General features: G+C 50.3%; 1 protein-coding gene across 1 annotated transcript in view; it reads left to right on the plus strand.

Moving 5' to 3' along the window:
• PPP1R1B (protein phosphatase 1 regulatory inhibitor subunit 1B) overlaps positions 1-24,940 on the plus strand; it is a 72,454-nt gene that overhangs the window by 21,579 nt on the left and 25,935 nt on the right. The window contains exon 4 of the mRNA XM_056863859.1: positions 969-1,044. Within this exon, the coding sequence (XP_056719837.1) occupies positions 969-1,044 (76 nt within the window). The remainder of the gene's footprint in view (positions 1-968; positions 1,045-24,940) is intronic.

Genomic DNA, 24,940 nt, shown 5'->3' on the forward strand with positions numbered 1-24,940 from the left:
AGTTACCCAACCTGCATCTGGCAACCCTCCCCCCAATTCCCTACAGGTGGCCAGGGAGGACCTGGCAACTTTACTTTGGAGGTTAAATTTGCTCACAACCTATTTTGAATCTAGGATTGCAAGATTTAGTTGACATATTGGTCAAAACTCTGTTTTGACTGACAAAGAAGAACCCCTTCCTTAATAAAAAAGCAGATTTTTTGCAAGGGGGATGAATATATATACATCCCTCCCCCTTTTCACAGAGCCAGCATGGTGTAGTGGTTAAGAGCAGTGGTTTGGAGCGGCATACTCTAATCTGGAGAACCAGGTTTGATTCCCCACTCATCCACATGAAGTTCTCTTAGAGCTCTCTCAGCCCCACCTACCTCACAGGATGTCTGTTGAGGGGAGGGGAAGGGAAGGTGATTGTAAGCCTGTTTGATTCTTCCTTAAGTGGTAGAGAAAGTTGGCATATAAAAATCAGCTCTTCTTTTCTCATGTCCAGGACTGCTTCTCCTTGGGTGGTACCCCACACGCACGCAAAACTCTCAGACCTAAGAACTGATATCAGTCTTTGGACTTCAGGGTGTCATTTTTATCAATATGGAAACATGCACAGACTTAAGGAATTCATAGATCAAGACTTATTATTAATCGACCGAGGTTTCTTTCATTGGGTAACAGCCCTTATTTGGAATGTGGCATTTCAGAAGCAGCTTCCAAGGTGGAATGTGGAGGAGCAGCTGTTTAAAAAAAACTGCAAAAAAAAAACCAAAACCCATCAATATGCATGCAAAATCCATGCTCATAAAAGAACACTTTGGATCAAAGCCAGTCTCTTAATTTAACCAACTCCTCTGATTGCTTCCTTAATTTTTTCACACTTCAAGTCACATCTCCAACCTGAGGTCCTCTGGGAAATCTTCGGAGACTTGTTCTGTCTTTGAACCAGTGACTCTGTTTTCTTTTCTTATTTTTTTTTCCAGAGAGCTTTGGGTGAAGGTTACCACCTTAAAAACAAAAGGAATGCCCCCTGTGCCTACACACCCCCTTCTCTTAAAGGTAAGGGAGCTTGGAACCTTCTTTTCCTTGCTGTTTGTCAAGTAGAAATGTTGAAGCGCAACTGGAAATTTTCACTGGCCATTTTTTCCTGTGTTGGGCTCTGCTTTACACTGTGACAAGTAGCTACTGGACATTGAGAGGCAATCTGAGCATTTGTGGGCGTTTAGGAATCTCAAGGCTTATTGGGCAAGGTGCTTAAGCAAGTAGGTGATGGCTGAACAGCTTCAGGCTTTCTTGGATGAGATGGATCATCTGGAGTGGCAGCCAGCTGTTTGGCCCTTTGGCATGTGTGCTATGGAGACTCTGGAGACTGTCCCCTGCAAGAAGACATACAGTGGTGCCTGGTCCAAACACTGGTTCTGGCACCACTGGAGTGTGGGGATGTGTAATGTGTGGTGGTTCAAAGATTGTTTTGGGGTGCAGCTGAGCCCCTGTGACTGTATGTTCATTTCTTCTGGGGTCACCCCACTAGGGAGCAGCTGGCACAAGAATTGGACTTTGGACCACCAGCATGCGCCTTCTCAGAGGGCACAGTCCCTTGAATGTGGGGGTGTATGATATGTGGTGGTCCAAACTTTCTTTTGGGGTGCAGAGCTTTTAAATTGTCCTGAATATCACTCAGGAACTAGGAAACGTGGATAAGGAACTAGGAACAGGGAATGAACTGGGAACCAACTTCAACCTCCTCTCTATGGTCAGATATTGAAGCAGATCCATTGTTCTCAGTGAGGCCTTAAAGTTCTGAGCTGTACTGGACAAAAAAGGTGTTGCTGTGAATGTTGAAGCAACCACCCATAAAACACCCACCAAGCTGGGGGGCTCAGCACCCGCTCTGTGACCACTGCCAGCTCAGACAAGGAAACTGTTGGGCTGTGGAGTGAATGACACACCAATTTTCTCCAAGTGGGTGAGAAACCATTAACAAGCACTCTTTGGGTGCGATCTGTCAACCAGTTACAGATCCACCTAACAGTAATAGGATCTAAACCACCTTTTCCCAATTTGTCAACAAGAATACTATGTGGAACCTTATCAAAAGCATACTGAAATCAAGATAAATTATGTCTACAGCATTCCCCTGATCCAGCAAGGTAGTAATTTTCTCAAAAAAGGAGATAAGATTAGTCTGACGTGACTTGTTCTTGAGAAACCCGTGCTGGCTCTTAGTGATCAGATCCTTCCTTTCTAAATGCTCAAGGACTGACAGATGATTTGTTCAAAAACTTTTACCAGCTGTGAGCACTTGTCCCCGTGGTAATCCCATAAACAACATCCACAGACGAGTAGTCCAAAAGAGAGTTGATTTATTAGAAAACCTACAGGTATACAGAGCTAACAGGTAAATTGGCACGAATGAGAACTAAAGGCACGGCTAAAGGCCTATATGGAAGAGCATTGGTCATATCAGATAGTGATGGCAGCCATGGCAACCCTCTCCCCTACAAGAGCAGTTCCCACAGAGGAAAGGAATTTGGCAGTTACCAGGCTTGGCCTTGGGACGCACCTGGCGGAACCATAACACACAGTGTGACTGTCTCAGCAGAGAGCAGGCCTGACATTCTGCTCCCCTTAAGGCCCCCCTCCCACAGTCCCGTGCAAGGGCGCTGGTTAGTGAGGGTAAGCAGTATGGAATTGACGGACCAAACGGGGTGCAGAAACATCACGTGCTCGCACCCACTCATCTTGCACAGAACTGAAGTGTTTCCAACGAACCAAATACTGGAGGGAACCATGATGGAGACGTGAGTCCAGGATTTTTGTGATTTCAAAATGTTCTTCCCCCCACACACACACACCATCACCGGCAGTTCTGGGAGAGGTTCAGGGTGCCACTCCGGGGAGGGAATGTGCTGTTTCAGTAAACTGATATGGAACACGGGATGGATCCGTCTTAAAGACTTTGGGAGCGAGAGCTCCACAGTTACTGGGTTGATGACTCGAGAACTGGGAAAGGGTCCCACGTACCTGGCACTGAGTTTGTTACACGGGCGGTTGGACCGCAGATTCTTGGTGGACAAGTAAACCATATCCCCCACTTTATAATCCTTCCCTGGTGAGCGGTGTTTGTCAGCTTGAGCCTTGTATTTACGTTTGGCCCATTCCAGGTTTTTAATCAGCCAGGGCCAGGTTGTTTGAATAGTGTGTACCCAGTTGGCTACACCTTTGCCCCCCTCCTCCCCTGAGACATCATAGTGGCCGATGGGGCCGAAGTCCTGACCATATACAGCCCGGAAGGGGCTATACCCAGTGGATTGATGGACAGCATTATTGTATGCATATTCAGCAAAGGGTAACAATTCAACCCAATCATCTTGATGGAAGTTAACATAACAACGCAAATAGCATTCTAACACAGCATTAACCAGTTCCGTCTGGCCGTCGGTTTGGGGATGGAAGGCACTTGAGAGACATTGTTCCACCCCCACCAATTTTAAGAAAGCTTTCTAGAATTTAGCTACATAGCTACTTCTGCGGTCGCTGACCACCTTGCGCGGAAAACTATGTAGACGGAAGACATGTGACACAAAGAGGCGGGCCAGTTTTGGGGCGGACGGGATACCTGTGCAAGGGACAAGATGCACCTGTTTAGAGAATAGGTCCGTGATCACCCAAAGTACAGTTTTTCCTTCACTGAGGGGGAGATCGGTCATAACATCCATTGCAATTACTTCCCAAGGTCTAGTGGGGGTCTCTAATGGTTGCAATAATCCGGGAGGTTTACCTTGGGACCTCTTGACAGTAGCGCATACTGGGCAACTGTGGATGAACGAATCTACGTCAGTTCGCATGCCCGCCCACCAAAACTGTCTCCGTAACAAATGTAACGTTTTTAGAAATCCAAAGTGTCCTGCGGTTTTGGCTCCATGGACTAGCTGTAGTACTTCCTTCCGTAGTCCTTTAGGCACATACAGCTTAGAGTCTTTGTACCAAAAACCCCCACGTTCAGTCAGAGCGGTGGGAAGGGCTTGCACAGAGAGTTCGGCTTGGCAACCGGAAGTGAGGTAAAAAAAGAGTCTGTTAGATCCACCCTATCTGGCATAGTGGGCTCCATGCTGGCGGGAGGGGAAGCTGATGTCCCCGAGGGGGGTCGGCTGGCTGGACTGTCAGGGCGACTGGGTGCAGGCGGAGCTGGCGAAGGAGGCGAGGGGGGTGGCGCAGTCGGGCCGACCTGCGTGGTTGGGCTTGGAGTTCCCCCCCCCCCATGCGAAGGCTGTGGCGGGAGCCGGGCTTGCGATCGAGTTTGGACTGCTAGAGTGGGCAGCAAACCTCTTTGAGCAGGAGTGAACAGGGACTCTGTGGGGCGTTCAACCTTGGTTGGGTATTGGGGAAGTCTGGATAGAGCATCAGCCAGGACATTCTGTTTCCCTGGTACATGTTTTAATACGAAACGGAACTGAGGAAAGAAGTCCGCCCAGCGTACCTGTTTCGCGGACAGTTTACAGGCCCCCGTGAGCGCCTCCAGGTTCTTGTGATCGCTCCACACTTCAAAAGGGACTTTAGAACCTTCCAAAAACTGTCTCCTCACCGTGAGGGCATGGTGGATGGCGGCCGCTTCCTTTTCCCAGATCTGCCAGTTGAGCTGAGATTGCGCGAACTTCTTAGAGAAGCGCACAGATGCAGAAGACCGTCCCTTCCTTGCTGTAAAAATGCACCCCCCATTGCCATGTCTGAGGCGTCAACCTGGACTATAAACATCTGTTCAGGATCAGGGTGCTTTAACACCGGTTCAGAGGTAAACAGTCGCTTAAGAGTATCGAAAGTGGTTTGGCACTGGGGGGTCCAATTGATTTTAGCCAAAGGCAACGCGGCAGCACTTCTTTTTCCTTTAGTCTTCAGGAGATCAGTGATGGGGAGTGTGATTTGAGCGAAGTTGGGGATGAACCCCCCGTAGAAGTTAGCGAACCCAAGAAATTGTTGAACCTGTTTACAGGTTGAGGGTGGTTCCCAACTGGTTACAGACTGCACCTTGTCAGGGTCCATAGTGAGACCGTGGTGTGAAATTATATAGCCCATGAAGGTCAATTGGTTTTGGTGAAATTCGCACTTGGACACCTTAGCATAGAGTTGATTGTCTCTGAGGCACTGCAATACTTCCCTCACCAAGGCAATGTGTTCGTCCATAGTTTTAGAGTAAATGAGAATATCATCCAAATAAACCACCACTCCTCTATACAACAAGTCATGTAGGATCTCATTAATGAATTGCATGAAGACCCCCAGGGCCCCTTTTAATCCAAAAGGCATCACTAAGAATTCATACATGCCAAAGCAACTGGAAAAGGCTGTTAGAGTTACATCGCTTTCCCGAATCCTGATTCTGTAATAGGCTTCCACCAAGTCTAATTTAGTAAAGATACTCCCCTCCTTTAATTGTCCCAAGAGATCCTAAATCAGAGGAATGGGATAGGCATTGGACTGGGTGACTGCACTGAGTTTTCGAAAGTCGATGCATAAGCGCAAGTCACCCGTTTTCTTGCACACAAAGAAAGCAGGGGCCGAAGAAGGGGCGGTAGACGGTCGGATGAAACCCCAAGCCAAATTCTTGTCCAAGAATTCACGTAGCATGGTACGTTTGGAAGCGCTCATGGGATAAATCTTACTCTTAGGCAGTTTCTCATTCCCCACCACTTCAATAGCACAGTCTGTTCAGTGGGGGGGGGGGTAGTACTTCACATTCCTGCACATCAAAAACATCAGCAAAGTCCTGATATTCAACAGGTAGAGGAGAGGATGAGGGGGTGTCTGAGACTAAAGCCGAGGTTGATGGAGGTACAACAGCCACCTCGTGATGGTGTTGGTCGCAATTAGGATCAGAGAACTTTATAGTCCCAGCCCCCCAGTCAATATATGGGCTGTGCCCCTTGAGCCAGTTAATTCCCAACACCACTTCATATCTGATAGGGGCTATGGTGAAGTCAATTTGCTCCCAATGGTGGCCAATGCCCATCGCCACCCCGCGAGTGCGACGATCTACTGGCCCACCCTTGAAGTCACTGCCATCCATTTGGGCAAACTGGATGGGAGCTGGCAGGGTCTCTGACTTGACTTTGAGTGCTTTGAAAGTGGCTTCATTGATCAGGGAGCGGGCACACCCAGAATCTATGAGTGCTTTGACTTGTAACTGGGGGCCCCTTTTATGGTGTTGTAACACTACGTCCACATACACAGCATCTTCGATCTCACTCACCTTCACTGGAGCTTTGGGTTTTGCAGTAACAGCTGCGAGGGTCCGCGGTGTCGCTCCACTCACTGCAGACCCCGCCCGATTTTTGACAGATCCAAAGGAGATTCAAGATTTAAAGCAGGGGGGTCCCAGCCTCTGTCCTCATCCGAAGATGGTGAGCTGTCCCCTCTCGGGGCACTTGTAATCCGGGGCCCCGATGGGTCCACTGTGCAGGCTCGCTGGGCTCCTCTCCGACATGGAGAACCGATGGCGCGGTCCGTCCTGGAGCAGCGCTACGGTTGGCCACGGTCCCTCTTCACTGAGGTCGCCCCCGATTCCGGGGCGGTCCATCCAGTCGAGAAGGGACCAACCGGTCCGGTTGAAGCAGGCAGGCTGCAGCAAAATGGCCCATGGCTCCGCAAACAAGACAGGCTCCCCTTTGAAACCGAGACCCGTGGTCTTGCGAGGGTAGAGCAGATCTCCGCGATGTAGGAGCTGCAGCCTTAGGCGGGGGCTTTTGGTTGCCTCCCTCCCTGGCCAGGCGTTGGGCCAGCAAGATGAATTGGCGGCAGCTCTCCACCTCCTCAGCTAGTAAAATCCATTCTTCAAGAGTGTCTGGGTCTCGTTGCATATAAGCCCAATTCAATATCTCAGGATGTAAGGCTTCTCGGAAATAATGTATTCAGGTAGCCTCGGTCCAGTCCACTATTTTACTGGCGAGCCTTTGGAATTCGTCCGCGAATTCCCGCACTGGTGTAGAGCCTTGTCGAAGTTGCAGGAGGGCTGCCTTGGCCTTCTCTCCCAGGAAGGGGTCCTCAAAACGTCGCCGTAACGCTCGCATGAAATCATCGAGTGAGCGTATGGATTGGGCCCAAGTGTCAAACTGGAGAACTATCCAGTCGGTGGCTTTTCCAGTCAATAGTGAGGCAACGAACCGTACTCGGCTGTCTTCGGTGGGGAAGTGCTGCCCCTGTTCCCTCATATAACTGTCCACTTGGTGTAGGAAACAGGGCAGAGCCTCAACTGAGACGTCGTAAGTCACCCTTAACTGTGGTTGCTTCCACTGCATGAGAGGGGGCGCTGGGGGTAGCGCTGGCGGTTGGCCTGGGGGCGGCAAAACTGGTTGTCCCAGAGGCAGTAGGACTGGTGCCCCCGATGCCGGCTGGGCCGGTTGCCCCGGAGGGGGCAGAGTTGACAGTCTCAGCGGCGGAACCTGTGGTGCCCCCAGTGCCGGCTGGGCCAGTTGCCCCAGAGAGGGCAGAGTTGGCTGTCTCAGCGGCGGAACCTGTGGTGCCCCCGGTGCCAGCTGGGCCGGTTGCCCCAGAGGGGGCAGAGTTGGCAGTCTCAGCGGCGGAACCTGTGGCTGTGGAGCCGGCTGAGTTGGATGCCCTGGCACTGGTTGAACTGGGGGCGTTTGAGCTCACTGTAAATGTTCGTTTTCACGCATTAGGAGCTCCATTTGGTCCTGCAGACGGGCCACATGATCAGTCAAGTCCCGGTTTTGGCCCCGTAAGAGACGCATTTCGTCCCCAGTTCCCCCAGTACGTCGGGCCTGGCTGACTTGGAGGCCAGTAGCCCAGTGAGACTTCTCACGGTATAGGTCCTTCTCATCTGAGTATTCTGTTTTGACCCGGCGACCAGCGAGTCGGCGTTCGCATTGCACGCCCAAGACTGGCCATAGGTCGGGGGAAACGAGGGAAACAATCCAAACCCTGTACTTTTTTGGGGATGTACGTCAGCGGCCATCAATGCGCTGCTCCGAGCGTTGGCCGCTTGAGTCAAACGTAGCTCCTCAGCCTTGTTCTGATCTGCCAGCGCCTGAGCTGCAGCCGCATTGGCGGCCCGCAACTGTTCCTCAGCTCGCTTCCGATCGGCGAGCGCTTGGTCGGCCTCAAGCTTAACGGCGAGTGCCATTGTAACGATCGGGAGGGCTTCTTGCTCCAGAAGCAGAAGGAGCTCAGAGGAAGTTTGGTCCAACAACGGTTGAACCCGGACTGCCAGAGCAGCTGCATCCAACCCAAACTCCAGGGTTAGTCGTTTCACGATCTCAGCCACCGTGGCCATGGTCGAGGTCAGTCCACCAAACTGTAAAGCCGTCCGGACCACCACATCTTGTGCCTCCTTCAGGCACACATTGGGATTGGGAACGGTTGATCTCGGGACCTCCTCCTCCCTCATTCCCGCCATGGGAGAGCCGCACACAGGGTGGATCGGGGCCGCCGCCGCCTCCTGTTGTGTCTCGTGTAAAGTTAATTCTGCTAACAAACGGGTCAAAGACGCTAAATCCTCCTGCGCCAGCCGAACTTCCTCCAACAAACTATCCAGCATTCGGCGGTTGTGCTGGGCACCTTGATCTGCATCGGGGGTCGTCCAGGGGGTCGTTTCAGCAAAGCAACGCCACTGAAATTGAATAAGTACAACTAGGCGATTGATCTCTGCATCCGTCCGCAGCGCCTCAGCAAGAATGTCATTCAGCAGAGAAGGGTCATCGGGGTATTCGTCCGACGGTCCCAACAGAGGGTACCAAGGTTCAGGACCCTCCAGGGCTCCAGCCAGAAATCCTCTACCCGGGGAGCACTGTCTCTACTCCCACCTGGGACCCAGGCGAACCCTCTGGGGCTCCAGCCACAGACAATTCACTCAGAGAGCACGTTCCCTGTTCCAATCCGAGATCCCGGCGATCCCTCCAGGGCTCCAGCCAGGCAGGCAAAAAATAGAGAGGGATTCGTGCCAAAATGTGAGCACTTGTCCCCGTGGTAATCCCATAAACAACATCCACAGACGAGTAATCCAAAAGAGAGTTGATTTATTAGAAAACCTACAGGTATACAGAGCTAACAGATAAATTGGCACGAATGAGAACTAAAGGCACGGCTAAAGGCCTATATGGAAGAGCATTGGTCATATCAGATAGTGATGGCAGCCATGGCAAACCCCCCCCCCCCACGAGAGCAGTTCCCACAGAGGAAAGGAATTTGGCAGTTACCAGGCTTGGCTTTGGGACACACCAGGCGGAACCATAACACACACAGTCTGGCCTGACACCAGCACAGAAGTCAAGCTGATGGGTCGGTAGCTACCCAGATCCTCCTTTTTCCCCTTCTTGAAGATGGGGACAACATTTGCCTGCCTCCGATCTTCTGGCACCTCACCTGTTCTCCAAAAAATTTCAAAAACAATGGACTCAGAAATTACATCTGCAAGTTCTTTGATTACCCTTGGATGCAATTCATCTGGCTTGAGGACTTTGTTTCATTTAAAGTAACTAGGTGTTTGTGCACTACCCCAATGCAAATCCTAGGCTGCAACTGCCTTCCCTCATCGTGTGTTCTGTTTATGCCATGTTGAGCACTGCTTCCCTCACAAGAAAAGACTGAGGAAAAATAGGAATTGAGGAGTTCTGCCCTCTCTTCATCTCCTGTTACAATTTCACTTTCCGAGCCTCACAATGGGCTTATCTTGTCCTTGTTCTTATTCTTACTCTGTACATTGGGAAAGTACCCTTTTTTGATGTTTAGTAGGCTTTAACCCTTCAACTTCTATTTGATGGACTCTCATACTCTGGTATGAGCATTTTAAAAGAGAAAAGTTCCTTTAAAAATACAGATTTTCCTTGCCAAAATGGTAATCACTGGGGGAGACAGGTTTTGCACAATGAAACTTAAGGGAGGTGCAGCTGCATGAGCCCGCAGTTTGCATTTTATAGACCGATAGCAACTCCTCTGTTTGAGCCCTGAGACAAGCTCATTTCATGCGCCTTATCGACCTAGATCTCAGTAACAAAGACAGGCCAGTTTATTCATTCAGGATTAAACCCCAGATAGCAGTTGTTTCTTTTCCTATTTACCAACATGACATTTTACAACAGCCCTTTAACACCCAAAGAGTTATTGACGTGGCATTTAAGAGATCCTGGAATGAAAGGGGGACTGGAAAAGGCAGATAACCTTAATAAATTTAAGCTCCCTCCCTGTAATCTGTCTTCTACCGTATCCATTCCAGTCTCTCCAAATTGTGGTGCCTTTCCCACACCCACTGTAGGTACAACTAATTCAGCTGCCTACACATGTAACAGCCAAGAACCAGACTATATATAAGCAATACCCCCCCAAAAAAAAGGTCTTCTGATAGACACCCGCCATTACTGACATCCAAATGCAGCCAATTAATGAAAAGGTAAAGGGGGTCCCCTGTGCAAGCACCGGGTCATTACTGACCCATGGGGTGACGTCACATCACGACATTTACTAGGCAGACTCAATTAATACTGCGCCTTTAAAAGCAGCCTGAACCACAGAAAATGTAGCAGCTGAAATCCCCCCTTCCATTTCACCAGTGCAATAAAAGCGTCACCTGCTTTTTATCAGTGCCAGGGTGCTCTTAAAAGCAGCCCTAATAAAATCTCCAAGCATTCCACTCCTCTGTGCCTGCATGTCACATTCCATCCATCCCTACATGCTTTCTCCCTGCTTGCCACAGCTGGCTCCAAAAGGGGGCAAGGGTAGATGTAGGGTTGCCAACCTCCTGGTACTAGCTGGAGATCTCCTGCTGTTACAACTGATCTCCAGCCAATTGAGATCAGTTCACCTGGAGAAAATGTCAGCTTTGGCAATTGGACTCTATGGCATTGAAGTCCCTCCCCTCCCCAAACCCCACCCTCCTCAAGCTCCACCCCAAAAACCTCCCACCGGTGGTGGACCTGGCAACCCTAGGTAGATGGTTGCCAGGACCCCTAAGACCAACCATGAGTTCTGCATGGAGCATCCAAGAAGGCTGGAAGCAGCACACCCTGCTAGGGCTACCAATCTTAAGTTAGGGCCTGGGGTTCTCCTGGAATTACAGCTGATCTCTTGACTACAGAGATCATTCTCCCTGGAAGAAATGACAGTTTCAGAGGCCGAACTCTATGGTATACCATAGACGATAGGAGAAACGGAAGTTCTAGAGTGACATCACATCCCCACTGATTCTCCTTCCCAAATTCTGCCCTCCCCAGGCACCGCCACCAGATATCCAGGAATTCCCCATGCCAGAGTTGGCAATAGGGTTGCCAGCTCTGGGTTGAGAACTACCTGGAGATTTTGGGAGTGGCACCTGGGGAGGGCAGGGTTTGGGGCAAGGAGGGACCTCAGCAGGGTGTAATGCCACAGAGTCCACCCTCCAAAGCAGCCATTTTCTCCAGGGGAACTGATCTTGGTCATTGGAGATTGATTGTAATAGCGAGAGATTGCCAGGTGCCACTTGGAGGCTGGCAACCCTACCTGGCAACCTTATACCCCATAACTTTGAGGTTAAGGAGAAGACTGCTTTGCCTGAGAGCATCCCCCAAATGCTCGAGCCACACAGCATCACTCCAGAAAACTGGTATACTCCACCTTATATTTTGTTCCCCAAATTCCAGTATTGATCAGCGACGACCCTTCTCCTGCCTCCTTCCCTGGGCTGTGTTAAGAAAAGAAAGAATCAGTGATGCAAATTCAGAACATGTGCCGAACTGATCTGAAGTGCAGAATTCTGGTTGTGTAAGTGGGAAGTTTTGTTCAGCATGTACATCCGCCCCCCCCCCCAAAAAAAAAACCCTTGCAAATGTTAACCACAAATGTCACTATCTTGGTCTCCTGCTCTTCTTAGACCTGCGTGACACGCCCTTGCTGCTGAATTTCTTCAGGCTGTCAGGGAACTGGCGATGCTAAGGAAACCGGTCCCTTTGGCACTTAACGTGGATGTGTTAAGTGCCCCCTCTTACCGCCCCACACTTTTATTTTTATATTTTCCACAAGCGATTGACAACGCCATCTGTTTGATAGCTAGCCCTTCTGCAGGAAGAAAGTGGACCTGGGGTTGGGCCGGGCCGGGAGACAGCATGAATGTGTGTGGGGGTGTGCATTCACGTACCAGACTTTGCACCACTGCGCATTAACCGAAGTCACTCTGGATCTGGAGAATCAGGATTCCATGGAGATGAGCTGACTCACAGCCACGTGTGCGTTATCACCCCTCTCCCCGACTGCATCCTTACAACAATGATGGCTGGAATCCAAAAGAACAATGCAACTCTTCTGGCTTATATTTCTCAAGCCGCAACCCCCCCCCCCCCCATGCCACATGGTGAGCCACTTTTACAACTTTCAAAAGCTGTGGCTCAGTGGAAGAGCCTCTGCTTGGCATGCAGAATGCCTAGGGTTGCCAACCTCCAGGTGGTGGCTGGAGATCTCCTGCTAGTACCACCGATCTCCAGGCAACAGAGATCAGTTCCCCTGGAGAAAATGGCAATTGGACTCTATGGCATTGAAACCCCTCCCTCTCCAAACCCCACCCTCCTCAGGCTCTACCCGCAGAATCTCCAGATATTTCCCAACCCAGGTATTTCCCAATCCTAAGAACGTCCCAGGTTCAATCCTCAGCATCTCCAGGTTAAAAAAAAGGACCTGAAAGTAAGTGATGTGAAAGACCTCTACACAGGGTTGCCAGCCCCAGGTTGGGAAATACCTGCAGATTTTGGGGGTGAAGCCTGAGGAGGTCGGGGTTTAGGGTATAATATCATAGAGTCCACCTTCCAAACCAGACATTTTCTCCAGGTGAACTGATCTCTGTCACTGGAGATCAGTTGTAACCCCAGGAGGTCTCCACTCACCACCTGTAGATTGGCAACCCTACCTCTACCTGAGACCCCGGAGAGCTGTTGATTCAATATAAGGCAGCTTCATGTGTGTTCACGTGTGTTCAAATTGTGATATGGCACACAGAGCTGTTATTGAAAGGGAAGAAAAGTGGGAAGAAATCCCACTGGTGACATCCAAGCATTTGCGTGCACCTAAAATAACTGTAGGGAATCCCATTCCAGCGAGGGACGCTAGGCTGAAAGTTCAACTGTGCATTAAGGTTTCTCAGTCTGTCATCATAGTACAAAATTTGACTCGAGTAGCACTTTAAAGACCCAGGTCTTTTACACATGGCTGTTTCACTCGCTCTCATTCCTCCGGGTCTTTGTTTGGATTATGCATGTAGTTTCCGACCATCAGAGGTCGCCTTGCTCTCCCCCTGCGTTTTCCCGTGTTTTGCCCGCGTTTTCAAATTTGAGATAAAACAAATTTGAGATGTCTGCCTGAGGTCTGCTGGGAATTACCCCTCCCCTCCCCATATTCTGCCGGTCCCCACGAATCAGACTCCAGAAGTACCAGCCAGGCCTCCCGGACTGCCGCTCTCTGGCTCCGGAGGCTGAGCCCCAGCAGTGTCCATTGCCCCCATGAGCTCTAGGCTGAGCAGGCACACAAGCCGGCAGGAGGGCCGGGCGTCCAGCCCCGGGAGGCCGGAGCAGCCGGGCTACTTCCCGCTAGCCTCCCTGCTCCCAAAAGCTGCCTGTCGCACTGAGGACGGGAGGAGGGGGGAGAGAGGGGGCGTGCGGTGGTCCAGGGGGCGGAAAGTTGCCGCCGCTACTGCTGCTGCCGCCGTGGCCAGGCAGTGGCTTCTCCCATTGGGGAGTCGACCAGGGTGCTGAAATGCACCTGAAAGCAGGAACAGGAAAACCTGGGGAAGTTTTGGAAGGAGGTGGGTTAATCCAGCAGGAGGGAGACAACCATGCATGTGGCCTGGGGAGATTCACTACATTGGTGGGAGAATCGCAAGACAAAGTGGCCGAGTGTTTTCGACCACTGCCTGCGTCACAACATTATCTTCCTTGCTAAAGCAGCCTTGGTAGCCAAATTTGCAAAGGAAAAAAAGCCAAAAGAAATACAAAAAGTACCCTTACAGCAGGGCCAAAGTGCTTGGCCTAACTTTACCCAGTGAGCCTCTTTGCAGAGGGGGACTGGAAACCGGGTCTCCCCAGTCCAACCCTGCCCCACTCTAACCCTCTGCATTCATCATAGTTTTATTACATTTCCCAGTTAAAAATCTACAAGAACACACAATGGACAAATGACTAGCCGAAAAGGAGAGGAAGAAACGAGGAGATTAAATAGGCACAAAGACAAAATAATCTATCTGTTCCCTTTGTACAAGCTATCTACAGAGAAGCCGGGTTAGGCAACTGGCGCCAATCCCAACGTCCGGTCCTTCATCTAATCTTGAGAAACGATGGAGGTCAAATCAGCTCCCCCATCTTCCCTAGAACTGGCACTGTTTAATGGTGGACCTGTCCTTAATAAAACAATAATAATCCTGTTTGATCCTGGTCGAGGGAGGGGAGATGGCAGGAGGCATCGCTGAGGCTTGGCTGTACCAAGCTGCCACTCCTGTCTTGTCACGGCTGCTGCCAGCTGGCTGCTCATGGCAGCTCCAGCATGAAGGAGATGAGACAGGTCTGTAGGGCTGCCAACCTCCAGGCAGTAGCCAGAGATCTGCTGCTATTACAACTGATCTCCAGTCGATAGAGATCAGTTCCCCTGGAGAAAATGGCTGCTTGGGCAATTGGACTCTATGGCACTGAAGTCCCTCCCCTCCCCAAACCCTGCCCTCCTAACCCCAAAAACCTCCTGCCAGTGGCGAAGAGGGACCTGGCGACCCTACAGGTCTGTCACGTGGCCGTAGTTCCTCTACATTGCATCTGGGCCACGCAACACAATGGGTCTGCTGATGAAGCATCTTTCAGGAAAAAGAGACCTTGCTGTGGTCTTTCACATCCCAGTGACCTCTAGGCTAGACCACTGCCATATATTTTTGTGGCTCTACCCTTGAAGATGTTTTGGAAACGGGAGCTGGCACAAAATGCTGCAGCTAGATTGATATTGAGCATTAACTAGGGTGAAAAACACACATCATGCCTATACAATGGAGTGGCTACTGGTACGTTTCTAGATTCAGGATTTTCAAATGAAAGGTCTCCCAGATCCTGGTTGAGCACCCTAGCTGCCGTACTACCATGCTGGGTCGTTGCTGGTTTCTTTTTAATCATCTCTCTCTCTCTCTCTCTCTCTCTCTCTCTCTCTCTCTCTCTCTCTCTCTCTCTCTCTCTCTCTCTCTCTCTCTCTCTCTCTCTCTCACAGTCACTTCTTACTCCTCCTCTCTCCAACTAAATCTATGTTTATGACTTTGACGTAATGCCAGGTAAAGATGAGCACCAGCAGCACAGTGCGACACATGCACACATGTGCGTGTGGACTCACACACAGTGCCTGCAATCACTTTCCAAATTTAGCACCACCGTCAACATGATCCTCTCCCCCCCCCCCATTTCCTCCTGGTGACAATCAGGAGCTACTCCCCAAACGGAGGTTGGAAGCGCCAAGGTGGCTGCAGCCCAGAGCGTGTTTGACAACAAAAGTCCTATTTAAAGACCTCCTTTTGCCGCTGTGTGCATTTCCACAATCTGCTGTTTGCATTGTGAGGGTTGCCAATTATTACTGGCAAGTTTCCTGCAGAACGCAGCCCACGGTAAAGCAGGGATTGGCCACCGGCAGGATTCTCCGCTCTGTCCTGACTTCCACTTGGCATCTGGGACTGGAAGTATTTTCTTGGGGGGGGGGATGTGAAAACTGGGTGCCTTACACAAGGCCCAGGTGAGGCCACTCTTGGGAGACTTGCATTCACTTTGGGCCACCCAGCAGAATGAATTGTATCTGAAGCAGGTACAAAGAAGGAATGCAATTAAAATCAGGCGGGAGAACAGACACAAGGAGAAAGGCAGAGAGCAAGAAAGCAAGAGTTCGGAAAAGAAATGAGAGAACATTTTTGTTTTAATAAAAATTGAGTTTGACAGCTTCCATTCCTTAAGGAATCGGGGCAGCAGGGATGCCTTTTCTCACATAGGCACCATTTTCTCTTCATGTCAGCGCTGTGAAATTGGTTAGACTTAGGGTTGCCAACCTCCTGGAGATCTCCTGGGATTACAACGGATCTCTAGGCAACAGAGATCAGTTCACCTGGAGAAAACAGCTGCTTTGAAAGGTGGACTCTATGACATTATACCACATTGAAGCCTCTATCCAAACCCCACCATCCTCCGCCTCCGCCTCCAGGTATTTCCCAACTCGGAGCTGGCAACCCTAGTTCAACTGAAGGTTGTTCAGACAGTATGGTCCCTATCCTTGTATGCTTCCTTTCTCCTCCTCCTCCTCCTCATTCACTTATAAAGGACTATTCCTCCCTCTTCCATAATACTAGAAGTTCGGGACACCCAACAAACACAATGAGCAATAGATTCAGGACGGACAAAAGGAAGTAGTTCCTCACTCAAGTAAATCTGGAATTCACTGCCAGTGGATATAGTGATGTCCCTGAGCATAGAAAGCTTTAAAAGGGAGTTAGACAGAATAATGGAGGAGAGGTCCATCAGCAGCTACTAGATGTAATGATTAAAAGTAACCTCCACTTCCAGAAACAGTCAACCTCTGAACACCAACGGCTAGATGACAGCATCAGAGGAATGCCTTGGTCTTTATGCCTTGTCCGTCGGCTCTCCAGAGCAACTGGTTGGCCACTATGTGAGAGAGGATGCTGGACTAGATGGACCACTGGTCTGATCCTGCGTGGCTTTTCTTGTATTCTTATCTCCCCCCACACACACACACATACACTTCTCAGTAAAACATACTTGTGTGCCTTTTGCATGATTGTTATTGTGTGCACCCTGGGGACACCCTGTGATTTACACCATAGTGTGTTTAGGGAAGTGAGGAAGGGAATCCAAGTGTCGGGTGTGCGGGAAGCAGAGACTCAGCAGGAGCAACCAAACCATGGTTTAGCCTAGTGATATAAACTGAGCCCAGACTGAATGAATATTAGGTTAGCAGCGTGCTCCAGGCACATGACGCAGCAGAGTCTATCCAGTTTGTGCATGCCGCTCAGAAACAAAGTTACGCATGGAGCCTCTTTATCTTTGCAAAACTAATTAGTCCTTTATCGTAAAGAACTCCATTCTTGAGAGGGTAGAGACAGGCTTCTAATCTAGTCTAACTAGCTAGGATAGATAGAGAGGCAGGAGGCATGTCCAGCCATCACAGTGCCAAGATGTAGAAGAGTATGGAGAGAGGGTGTCAGCTGGAAGGAAGATTCCCCGAAAGTAGCAATCTATATACATCAAACATCATGCTGGGTAGCCGTATTAGTCTGTCAATAGCTGAAGAAGAAGAAGAGCTGGTGTTTATATGCTGACTTTCTCTACCGCTTAAGGAAGAATCAAATCCAGTTCACCAGATTAGCCTCCACCGCTCATGTGGGGGAGTGGGGAATCAAACCCGGTTCTCCAGATCAGACTCCACCGCTCCAAACCACCATTCTTAACCACTGCACCATGCTTTAGGGTTGCCAGGTCCCTCTTCACCACTGGCGGGAGGTTTTTGGGGCAGAGCCTGAGGTGGGCGAGGTTTGAGGAGGGGAGGGACTTCAATGCCATTAAGTCCAATGGCCAAAGTGTCCATTTTCTCCAGGTGAACTGATCTCTATAGGCTGGAGAGCAGTTGTCATAGCAGGAGATCGCCAGCCCTACTAGGATCTGGGAAACCCAGTTCAAATCCCCACTCTGTCATGAAGCAAGTCCTCCCATTTTCCCACCCTGGGCAGAGAATTACCAGTCCCGGCCCCAATTTCCCAGCCCTGAGAAATTGAGGAGTTTTAGAAAAACAGCCTCCAAATAGTGATGTTCTAGGAATTTCCCCTGGTCTCTACAGAAAAGATCACAGAGGCAAGGGTAGGCAGCCTAGAGCTTCACCATAAGTGACAATGTGACCTCACATCCTCCGTAAACTCCACCCTCCTCAGGAAGAGCCCCCAAAGTCTCCTGGTGTTTGCTGAGGCATTGTTGAGAACCCATCACAGATCTTACTGGGTAGGGTTGCCAACCTCCAGGTGGCAGCTGGAGATCTCTTGCTATTACAACTGATCTCCAGTCGATAGAGATCAGTTCACCTGGAGAAAATGGCCGCTTTGGCAATTAGACTCTATGGCATTGAAGTCCCTCCCCTCCCCAAACCCCACCCTCTTCAGGCTCCGCCCCAAAAATCTGGTGGCGAAGAGGGACCTGGCAACCCTATTGCCGGGTGACCTTGAACCACGCTGGATAGCAGTAGAATAGAACAAGAGTCCAGTAGCACCTTAAAGACTAACGAAATTTCTGGTAGGGTACGAGCTTTCATGAGCCACAGCAGGAGCCACAGCTCACAAAAGCTCATACCCTGCCAGAAATGTTGTTAGTCTTTAAGGTGCTACTGGACTCTTGTTCTATACACCAAAGGGATAGCATCAGAGCAGTTGAAAGGAAGGATGTTCAGGAACCTGACCTACCTGTCTCTCTGACTCTCTATAGTTCCCCCCTCTAAAGTCTGAGGCTAAGAGGCAGTGCCAAATCCTTCACTTCCTGTACAGATATGGTGGCGGACTGAACCACAAGTTCATAAATTTAGGATTTTAACCCAGGATTTGAAAGAATGTAGAACTCTGGAATAGCTGACTTGGAACAGCTGTTGGTGCAGGCAACTTTGTGGGCTTTCAAACAGCCTATTCCTGAGTAGGGTTGCCAGGTCCCTCTTCGCCAGTGGTGGGAGGGTTTTGGAGTAGAGCCTAAGGAGCCTAAGGAGGGTTGGGTTTGGGGAGGGGAGGGACTTCACTGCCATAGAGTCCAATTGCCAAAATGGCCATTTTCTCCAGGTGAATTGATCTCAATCAGCTGGAGATCAGTTGTAATAGCAGGAGATCTCCAGCTAGTACCTGGAGGTTGGCAACCCTATTCCTGAGGTTGGGGGCTGGAAGTGCAGTGGACGCAGTGTGACCCCGCCGCCAGCATGCCTTCTTACCACGGAATAAGAGTCACGCTGGTGGCGTGGGCAGTTCTGGTGGCGCCTGGGGCACCACGGAGCTGCAGGCCGCATCCTCCGACGACGCCTCCCTCTCTGGGACCTAAATCCCAGAAGAGAAATGCGGCACTGGCATGGGGGGCATTCCTGGGGCATTTCCAGGGGACGGAGCTGACTGTAGTCTGCTTCCTATACCCCTCCAGCCTGGGAATGCCCCCTCCAGCAACAGTGTTGCTGCGACAGGTTTTTCTTGGTGTGGCATGGCTGTTTTCAATGGGGCTTCCCCCCATTTTCGCTTTGTTTTTTAAAGCCTTTTCTAAAGCCTTGCAGCAGCCGGAAAACCTCTTTGGAGGTGCCAAGGCGGGCCTGGCGGCACCTCGCCACACCATCCTCGGCCGTTGCAAGACTCAGGAACGGGCTGAAAGAAGAGTGGTTCTTACGCTGATGCTTCCTTTCTGGTATTGGTTGAGCATGGATGCTCACTGTTAATAGTGCAAGCAATGAATCTGCAGCAAACCATTCCCTGTATCATGCAAGGAGGTGGCTGGCGGATGAGGATACCCAGAACTAGAATTTCTAAGATGCCTTAGAAGGGGCCGTGGCTCAGTGGTAGAGCGTCTGCTTGGCATGCAGAAGGTCCCAGGTTCAATCCCCGGCATCTCCAGTTAAAGGGACTAGGCAAGTAAGTGATGGGAAAGATCTCTGTCTGAGACCCTGGAGAGCTGCTACCGGTCTTAGACAATACTGACTTCGGTGGACCAAGGGTCTGATTCAGTATAATAGCAGCTTCATGTGTTCGTGAGCTTTGGGGAGGGGCTGTGGCTCAGTGGTAGAGTGTCTGCTTGGCATGCGGAAGATCCCAGGTTCAATCCCAGACATCTCCAGTTAAAGGGACTGGGCAAGTAGGTGATGTGAAAGGCCTGAGACCCTGGAGAGCCTCTGCCGGTCCGAGTAGACAATACTGACTTTGATGGACTGAGGGTCTGATTCAGTATAAGGCAGCTTCATGTGTTCATGTGTTCATTAGCCATCCGGTTGAAAGAGAGGAGTATAGCGTCTAGGACTGGAGGCATTCTGGGTCTCATAATTAATGTGAGAATCGTCCCTCGCCCTTTACACACTGATGATCATACACACGGCAACCCTTTCTTTTCCTGCCATAAACACTCCACGGCTTCTTTGCTGATGGAATACCACACTCATCCATTTCCCATCATCCCGCGCTGCCATCCTCTCTCCCTCTCCCCCGCAACTATTGTTCACACCTGTCTTTTTGCAAATCTTCCCCACCCCCTACAGTGATTTGATCTTTTTTTTTGGGGGGGGGGCTGTGGCACTTTGCCTTCCCACACATGCCTACCGTTTTTTCACAGAGTCCCACAGCTGTTGCTTTAAAAGGTGCTCTCTCTTGTACAAAATCCAGGGAAGGGGGAGAATCCTCATGCTGTCTAGAACTGTATCTTTTCCCTGCAGGAAGACATGCAATTTGGGGAGGCTGATTTCCAGTGGGGGGTGGGGGAAATGAAAAGAGGAGAAAGGGGGAAGCAGCCCTCTCCCCACTCCCAAGCCCAAATTCACAAATTCTGTTTTTTCATGTTAAGATGTTGGGAGACTGCAGGGCATATTAAACAGAACATTTAGAACCATGAAGTGGTATGGGATTGCAAGGTATGTTTCTGCCATGCTCCTGGGCATTTTCCTTCAGCATCACTGCCTTTACCATCACCTCGTCCATGTCACATGACTTGTTCTAGAATGCTCTAGAGTAGCAATGGCACCTGCAGGGGAAGGAGGACATTCAACCCCTGGTCTGGGGTTTGAGACAGAAGCACCCGGATGGCTCACTTAACTTTGGCATGGTTATTAGCCAATTTTTACATCAGCTAATAGAATAGGGTTGCCAGGTGCCCTCTGGCCACCAACGGGAGATGGGGCGGGAGTAAGGTTGCCAGACCCAAGTTGGGAAATGCCTGTAGATTTGGGGATGGAGAACAAGGACCTCAGTGGGGTACAATGCCATAGAGTCCACCCTCCAGAGCAACCATTTTCCCCAGGGAAACTGAGCCAGAGTGGTGTAGTGGTTAAGAGCGGTGGTTTGGAGTGGTGGACTCTGACTGGAGAACCAGGTTTGATTCCTCCACATGAGCGACAGAGGCTAATCTGGTGAACTGGATTTATTTCCACACCCAGCTTGCTGGGGGTAAAGGGAAGATGACTGGGGAAGGCACTGGCAAACCACCCCGTAAAGAAAGTCTGCCTAGAAAACGTCAGGATGTGGTGTCACCCCATGGGTCAGGAATGACCCGGTGCTTACACAGGGGACCTTTACCTTTAACTACGCACGAAGCCAGCTGGGTGACCTTGGGCCAGTCATAGCTCTGTTAGAGCTCTCTCAGCCCCACCGACCCCACAGGGTGTCTGTTGTGGGGAGGGGAAGGGGAGGAGATTGTAAGCTGGTTTGAGTCTCCCTTAAGTGGTAGAGAAAGTCGGCATATAAAAACCAACTCTCCTCCTCCTCCTCCTCCTCCTCCTCCTGCTTCTCTGGAGATAAGCTGTAATTCCGGGGGATCCCCAGGTCCCAGCTGGAGGCTGGCATCCCTATAACAGAATACAGTTTTTGCCCAGTTTGAATTGTAGAACTGCACCTTTTGCGCTTGGCTGCATTTGAAAATGCCCCGGGAGACCATTGCGCATGATTTGCTGCATAATACCTGGCGTTTACTGTGAGGCCTGAGGCTAGCGATGCCAGGTTTGTGGCTGGATCCGTCCCCCATGCTCTTATTTCCTTCTGCTAAGGAAGTGATGATGTTCGTGATTCTCAGGCAGACTCTCATCCAGGCACTTTGCTCAGAGTCAGTTGCATCTTTGGATCAGCCCACCCTGGTGCACAGACATGGCACGGCCAGAAAATCGAAAGTGGGAGCCAGATAGAGCAAGCTTATACTTTTTACGCGTGTCATCTGTAGATCCTTCACTATTCCATTTTGACTGCTGCTGGGATTTTGAATGGTCCCAGTTTTGCTTTTCAGGGATACTTTTAGACCATCTCAAAATCTTAACTCTTGAGGCATTTTAAGACAGCCATGTTAAATATCAAATTCTTGGTGTTTTTAAACAACTGTATTTGTCCGTCCCGTCCCCCCCGCCCCGGAATGCCTATATTCTGCACAGCCATAATTGAAAGTGTTGAGTATAATCAGATCAGGGAGCCATACTTTTGAATGCTGGCAAACTGATTCAAGACAGGAGAAATTGCTTAAGAATCCCCACCCCCATTTCTCCCATAGTTACTTCTCTTTGACTCAACAGGATGTTCTCCAGGGTGTCTTGTTAGAGCTGGCACCTATTTTTTTTCCACCTGACCTTGTTTCTTTGCTTTTAACAGCAGCCTGACGCCCAGAAACGCAGCCCCAGAAGCCACAAATATAAAACTGTGGGGGGGGGGGGAGAGAGATCTCTGCTTGAGCTCTGCTGCTGTTAAAGGTACCAGAGCAGGAGCATTAAAAGCAATTGGAAACCCGTGCGTGCGTGCGTGTGTGTCTTCTGGAATTCATGTTGTCTTCACTCCTCTTCCATCTTGCCCCTTCCCCTAAAAAGGCATCACTACTGAGAATCCTTTTAGGCACATTTGGGAAAGGCTCCATTTAAGGAAGGATTCTGACCTGATAGTTGTGAATATGTGGGCCCTCTGTCTAGGGTTGCCAGCTCTAGGTTGGGAAATTCCTGGAGATTAGGGGGGTGGAGCCTGAAGAAGGTGGGGTTTGGGGAGTAGAGAGACTTCAATGGGGTACAATGCCATACAGTCTGCCCTCCAAAGCAGCCATTTTCTCCAAGCGAACTGATCTCTGTCATCTGGAGAACAGTTGTAATTCTGGGAGATCTCCAGCCACCATTTGGAGGTAGACAACCTACCTCTGTCTCTTTCAAAAAAACTAATGTAAGCAGTTGCAAGAGTTTTCCGCCTTGGAGAAATCTTGTTAAAATGAGTCTTAAACTTCCATTCCGTCCCAAAACCAAGATTTCTTCTCCACATCCTCCAACTTTCTAAATACTTCACCAGATAAACAGGTCTTTTTTCTTTTTTTTTCATTGGTGACCTTAACAGTGCAGGAACAGCAGGGAGATCTCCACTTTAAAAAAGGTAAAGGTCCCCTGTGCAAGCACCAGGTCATTCCTGACCCATGGGGTGATGTCACATCCCGACATTTACTAGGCAGACTTTGTTTATGGGGTGGTTTGCCAGTGCCTTCCCCAGTCATCTCCCCTTTACCCCCAGCAAGCTGGGTCCTCATTTGACCGACCTCGGAAGGATGGAAGGCTGAGTCAACCTGGAGCCAGCTACCTGAAACCAACTTAATAAACTTTGTGGCCAAACATTTTTATTCTTTAGGCCTCAGTAGATTCAAAGAAAAGCCCCCCCCCCCAAACAAGCCTGTAGTTCACATACAAATAGAATTCTTTTGTTTATAATAGATATTTTCCGGCTTACAAGGTGAATGCTGGCCCTAAGCCATCTTGAAATTCTGGCACTACTAGGGAAAACTGAGCAAAGTTGCTTTTCTCACAAGAAATAAGCAGAGGATTCTGGAACTGTTGATGCGAAGAATTCCAGACTCCCAGATAGGGATAACCAAAGAAGAGCCTTCAAAAACAGGACAAAATTTGCATATGCTAATTTATGTTCAGGCCCTGTCCTTGGTAGCCTCAGGCTAGCCTGATCTCGTGAGATCTCAGAAGCTAAAGAGGGTCAGCCCTGGTTAGAATTTGGATGGGCAACCTCCAAGGACTATCAGGGTCATGATGTGGAGGCAGGCAATGGCAAACATCTCTTGCCTTGAAAACCCTATGGGGTCGCCATAAGTCTGCTGTGCCTTAACGGCACACACCAACACAATTTATATTCATAGATACAAATGTATATGTAATTGCTGCAGTTCATATACAAATCATTATAGTGCAGGGGTGGGGAACCTTTTTACTGCCAAGGGCCATTTGCATATTTATCACATCGTTCGTGGTCCATACCATATGTAGATCTCGGCGGGGAGGGGAGAGGCTAGGGTTGCCAGGTCCCTCTTTGCCATCGGCGGGAGGTTTTGGGGCGGAGCCTGAGAAGGGCGGGGTTTGGGGAGGGGAGGGACTTCAATGCCATAGAGCCCAATGGCCAAAGTGGCACTTTTCTCCAGGGGAACTGATCTCTATTGGCTGGAGATCAGTTGTAATAGCAGGAGGTCTCCAGCCACCACCTGGAGGTTGGCAACCCTAGGAGAGGCTATTCAGAAAACTCTTGGAGGTTGCCTCTGCTCCCCCCCTCCCCCTCCCAGGTGGGAGGGCAGCCAGCAGTGGGCCCGGGCAAGGAAGGGAAGGGAAAGAAAGAAAGAGGAGGGAGAGAAAGAAAGAAAAATAGATAGATAAAGAGAGAAAGGGAGAAAGAAAAGGACGGAGACAAAGAAAGAGACAGAAAAAGAGGGAGAGAGAGTGACAGAAAAAGAGGAAGAAAAGAGAGAAAAGGCTCCTCCCCACACACCCCACACACGGCGGCGCGTGCAGCCCCCCCCTCCGTCAGGGCCAGATCTAGGTGGGTGCTGGGCAGAGCAGCTGTCACAGTGCGGAAAGGCCGCGCACAGCGCACAGGCCGCAGCAGCAGTAATTGAACTTCGGCTGCCAACAGGAAGCTGTCTGGGCGCCCCGGCACTGCTGGCGGGAAGGGTGCGAGCTGTGCTGGGGTCACCCTCCGGCCCCCTCGCTTCCTCCCTCCCTCCTTCCCTTTCCCGGAAAGGGAGAGAGGAGTCTCCCGGCACATTCGCTCTCCGCCTTGCGCTGCCTTCCTTCCAGTGCACCTCTGGCTGGCTGCGAGAGGGAAGGCGTGCACGCGCATGCGGCCGTTTTGAGAGCCTCGAGTGTGCGCCAAGCCAGCCTTCTCCCCTTGCGCGCCCCGCTGCATCTCCTTCTGGCTCCCTCTCTGCTTCAAAGTCTCAGCCAGGATCTGGGGCTGGGAGGGGGG

This window comes from Euleptes europaea, chromosome 18 (genome assembly GCF_029931775.1).
Source record: "Euleptes europaea isolate rEulEur1 chromosome 18, rEulEur1.hap1, whole genome shotgun sequence".
Taxonomy (NCBI): domain Eukaryota; kingdom Metazoa; phylum Chordata; class Lepidosauria; order Squamata; family Sphaerodactylidae; genus Euleptes; species Euleptes europaea.